The 5,642-nt window shown below is 28.1% G+C and overlaps 1 protein-coding gene across 1 annotated transcript; it reads right to left on the bottom strand.

Annotated features, from left to right (window-relative positions):
• Window positions 1–2,514: 2,514 nt before the first annotated feature.
• On the bottom strand, window positions 2,515–5,481 carry EIN_336710 (protein serine/threonine kinase, putative; the record flags this gene model as incomplete). The annotated part of the gene is made up of 1 exon (XM_004253806.1): window positions 2,515–5,481. One exon carries the CDS (start codon window positions 5,479–5,481, stop codon window positions 2,515–2,517), a length of 2,967 nt encoding a protein of 988 aa, XP_004253854.1.
• Window positions 5,482–5,642: the final 161 nt, after the last annotated feature.

Raw genomic sequence — 5,642 nt, 5'->3', positions numbered from 1 at the left:
ACCAACAGTTGTAAAGGGATTCATGAGGATTGTTAATTTTTCTGAGGATGGTAAATATCTTAAACATAATTTCTTTCATTTTGGATTTTTTTGCCTAAGATCAAAAAGGTATATTTTGAAACACATGATTTTCTTTAAAAATGCTATTTATGGATTTTTTGAAAGATGATTCTTAAAGTTGATTTTTACAAAAAAATAATCTATTTCTTTTTTTGATTTACAACTTGACCAACCTTGGTTCATATGAAAACAATAAAAATTAATTTAATTTATCGAAAAAGTCGATTTTTTAATCAAAATCACAAAACAAATTAATCGAACAATTTTTAATCTTTTTCACAAAAAATACAATTTATTATAAATCAATTCATGATATTTCAAACAATAAAAATTGATAGCAAATAACGTATTAATAACTTATACTCTATGCGATGACAATTTATGTATTTGAGCAAATTCAAAAAGAGAGGTTTTGAAGATCGATAAAACAACGATTGATAAATAAACAAATTTTTAAAATAAAATCATTTTTGTTTTAAACGGTTTTATTTATTTTTCAAAACATATATACACAAGAAATATATGTTTACATTATTTTTTTATACAATATCAATCCTCAATAGAAATGTGTCTTTAATTCAATAATCAATTTTATTTATTATTTGGCGTTTTTGTTGTGTTTTGACGATTAATTGATATAATCAATTATCAAAACCCACTTTATAAAAATTCTTTGATAATTTTATTTATATAATTTTAAATCAATAGTGGCAGTGCTATACACATATTTGAGGATGGTAAGTCGTGCAACAAACAGACATTATCAACACAGACTTAAAAACCTAAAAAGTGAAATGACGTGTTCCCATATTCAAAAATAGTAACTTACTCAATATACATTTCAGACAGATGTAAAAGTGTAAACTTTCTATTTCTGTCATCCTCAGAAAATAATTGCCATATTCAGAACTGTAAATCTGTTTAAAACACAAGTTAATATCAAAATGAAACAATCATATTAAAATATACACAATATGATTAACTTTGTTATTATAATAAATTTGAATAATTGCATAAATTACAAAATTATTAATAAATTTGTTATTTTTAAATTACATTTTTAGAAAATCAGTGTTTTCGACTTTTTCAATTTTCATTTTGATAAAAAACAATTATCAATTTAAACGTAAATTTCAATCGTTTTGTTATTAAAAAGGATTCGTAAATAATTTCAATAAGTTTATAATTATAATGTGAACAAGTTCAATTCACACTTTGTTATTTCCCGTCTCAAGTAAGCGAGATATAATTATTGTTTTTGTTTACTGATTATCGTAACGATTTTTTGATTGTTTTTAATTTTTTGGCATTTATGACAAATTATTACCATTATTTGAAATTCGAACTTTGACTCGAAATATTAAATGTAAATTATAACTTGAGTTATGAGAGTGGGCCTTATGGGGAACTGAACCTTATGGATTTGATTTTTGTATCCTCAGAAAAATATTTTTGAATAAGGATAGCTTTGGTCATGAGGATACACCTTATCCTCAAGAAACCCTTAAATAAATTTTAAAACACAAAGTAAAATATACAAATTATTAAAACTTCAAAATTAATTTAATTGATTATCGTGACCATGTAATATAATTGTTTTGGGAATGTTGTTTTTGAACTTTTCCAATTTTTTTCTTGACTATATTTTCTTTTTTCTTTTAGAACATTATCTTAGTGATAATTTATTTAAAAACCCCACAATACAAGAATTTATACAAAAGTTTTATTTTTATTTTTTTTAAAATAATTCTTTTTGTGAATTAAAATGTTCTAAAATGATTGTATCTTATTGTATGTGGCATTTTCTTGAGAACGATACACATTGGTTATTACTAATAATAACAAAATTACAAATGCAAGATAATTTTATATTTGAATTACAGACATTGTACAAAGGTTTCGACCAGGACCATGTTTTCGACTAATAATTAATGATTTCTATATCATTGTAATAATTAAATATAAAAATTGTACAGTAAAACCTCCCAAGAGCGGTACCTCTGAAGAGCGGGTTCTCTCAAGAGTGGGCATTTTTTAGACTAAAACTAAAAATAGAGTTCTCTATCGAGTGGTAATTAAGGTTTGATTGGCTAAAAATGCCCGCTCTTGAGAGAACAAAATTCCCACGCCCTCCCGCTCTTGGGAGGTTTTACTGTATTAGGAACATTTTTTTTAAATAAATTACAAAACTTGTTCAATATTTTTCAATTATTAATAAAATAGTAAGTGGAAACCTTGGTACTAGTATTTACTTTAGTTCCACATTAAGTTTCTGTATATGTGTATTCGTGTTTGAAACATATGAAAAATTAAACGATAAAGAACAAATATAAAAATATAATAATAAACCCGTTTTTTACATAAATCACTCCTCTTTTTTTATATGGCAAACATTTAGTTTCTGGAAGCTATTTTATGCTACATCCGTGTTTATAAAACCAAAAAATTAAAGTACTATTGTTTTAAAAGAGTATCCAGTTCTTTTATGATTAGAGTTATATTTAAACGATCAATTGGATTTGTGCACCAACATTTCTGAACGATTTCATATTCATTATCAGTCATAGTTTCAATCTTTTCGACGCGCTTGCCTGACATAACAAATTCAGCTATTTTCCATGGAAATTTGAATTTCTTTGTTGGATACGCTTCTTTCCAAGCAAAAATTTCATACATTGTGATACCAAATGAATACACATCTGCTACACTTTTGTAGTGTTCCTTCTTTAATACTTCGGGTGCCATGTAACTTGGTGTTCCAATACATTTCGTGAATGTCATGTTGGTCATTAACAAATTGATGTTTCTACTTGACCCAAAATCAGTCAACTTCGCGTTAACTTTGTCGTTTATATCAAGTGAAAATACCAAGAAATTGTCCGGTTTGATATCTCTGTGTAATATTCCATTTGAATGCAAATAAGAAATTCCTTTTGCTCCATCAAGCAATAGTTTCACCCTTATTTTTGTGTTAACTTCTTCAGACTGCTTGTGACTTATTAAATCATTCAAAGACCCTAAATTTGCAAATTCGGTGACCATACACGTTTTATTGATATCAAAAACAGCGCCATAAAAGTAAACAATATACTCACTTCGGAATTTGTCTAACATTTCAACTTCTTTTGTAAACTCTGCCATTTGATCATCCAAATGATTTGAGTTTTTCATTTGTTTGATGGCAACAATATTTCCTCTAAAAGTGCCTTTGTAAACAATACCAAAAGATCCTTCGCCAACTTTTTTATCTTTGTTGATTTCGTCATAGTCGAGTTTTGTCGTGATTTCAGTCGAAAACCCAATTTTGATATTATTCGTCTCAGTTACACCACTTTTTAAGTTGACTGAAATTAAAAGAATATCATCTGATATATTACAAGTGCAATTCGGAATGACCGAAATTCCAAATTCAACTGCTTTGCCTCTTGGGATTACAATTATTTGTGGGACTATTTGTAGCGAATACTTTTTTACACTTTCTTGTGTTGAAAATTGCACTTTGATCGAATTTTTGGCACAGTTACCAACACACAAAAGTTCTCGTGTTTCTTCAGAAACAGGAATTTCGATTTTATCGCCACCAATAAATTCAAGTGCATTTTTATTAACAACTATTTTAGATGATGGTGTTATCGGTGTGAAATACACATTCGATTTGTTCATATTAAAAATAGTTGTTGTTTCTTCCTGTTTTTGTTTGTGGATTATCTTTGATACAAACTTTGTGAAATAAAAGGCAATGAAAATGACAAATACAACACATATTATCAAAAAGAGAATCACCAATAAAATGATCCACCAAACTGCATGTGATTTACAACCAATTCCATTTACACTTGGAATGTACCAGAAAGAACATTTTGAGCATTTAGAATTCTGTTCTTCTTTACAATTTTTAATTGTTGAAAATGTAACACAAGACTGTCCCGATAAAATGTAGTTTGGCATACACGAATTGCATTGACCACTTTGTTTATTACAATTTACACAAAAAGACGTTTTCAAATCACAGGAAGTACAAAATTGTTTATCAACGAAAAAGCCATCATTACACATGTCGCACCCACTTGGCAACACTTTTTTACAATTTAAATTTTCAGAATTTGGAACACATCTTGTCGAATTGGTCAACAAGAAATACTCTGATGCGCAAATTAAACACGTTGAATTGGTGTTACAATATTCACAATTGGAAATACATGGTTTACAAATGACATTATCTCTATAATACCCATCCATACAAACGGCACAGCCACTTGAAGATGTTCCTGGAATGGCATTTTTACAGTTTTCTGTTGTTTCTTTTGAATCAAGACATATACCTGTGTTTTCTTTAAAAGCATACCCACCTTTACATAATTTACAAACCAAAGTTAAATCATTTTGTGTAACAGAAGCGTCATCCAACTTAAAAGAGCGCGTACTCGATACACTTTCTAAAGAACAAACACTACAATTATTGCCACAACTTATACACATCTTTTGAGTGTTTAAATAAAACCCATTTGGACAACTTAAACAGAAGTTGTTTGTTGTACTAATAATTTCACAATTCTTATTGATAGTAGAGTGACACTCGCCGTCGTACAAATAACTATTTTCTGAACATTCTACACATTTATTAAATTCACATTTTGTACAATTCACACTTTTATCACATAACACACATTTAGCACCATTAAAATATTGTGTGTTCAATTGAGTTTGACATCTGACACACATACCATTTTCAATAATCTCACACCCACTGTTTAATGTACAATAACCATTTGAATCTAAAACACCTTTTGTGCAATTTGTACATATTTTTGAATTACATGTTTTACAATTTTCACCATACGTTTCTGAACATTTAGTACAAGTTGTTTCTTTATTTTGAATTATGTTCACGTAATACCCTTTTTCACATGTTACAAAATTATCTTGTGAATATAAAGTGCCTTCTTTAAATGGTATACATTTCCCGTTTTCTAAATAATATTTGGTGTTACATATAACACACCTCATGCCAGTTTCAACACATATATTACAATTATTATCGATACACTTTTCACAACTCGTTACAGTAGAGTAATATCCACTATGACATAATATTGTATAATTCAATGAGAATAGTTTAGTGTTAGTGTTGTCATACGTTTCACATTCCCCATTTTTCAAATAATAACCATTTTTACATTCAATACATGTAAATGAATTTTGTAAGGTATTTGACACGCACCGATTACAATTGGAACCACAACTGTTACAAGAATATATCGAATTGCCATATCCATTTTCACAATCTTCGCACCCAAAATTTTTGTTCGATTTTTTACAATTTGAAACAGAAGACAAATCATAACATGTATTTCCAAATAATTTCCCGGTTTTGCATTGAATGCACTTTTTATTTTTGTTAAAATAAAACGCGTCACACATTCCATTGTTTTCAATGTAAATTTGTGTATCGCTTGATTCTGTAATTCCCAATTCTTGTGTTATAACAACACAATCTCCACTCGCTGTAATTTTAAAAGAAGTACTTGTATCATTTATCGATATAACATTTTTATTGGTATTTGTGAATATAGCTACATAAT

The sequence above is a fragment of the Entamoeba invadens genome (genome assembly GCF_000330505.1).
Source record: "Entamoeba invadens IP1 unplaced genomic scaffold scaff_1105074724545, whole genome shotgun sequence".
In the NCBI taxonomy this organism is placed as follows: Eukaryota; Evosea; order Mastigamoebida; family Endamoebidae; genus Entamoeba; species Entamoeba invadens.
The sequence above is the reverse complement of the archived record's forward strand: the minus strand, read 5'-3'. Positions and strand labels throughout refer to the sequence as shown.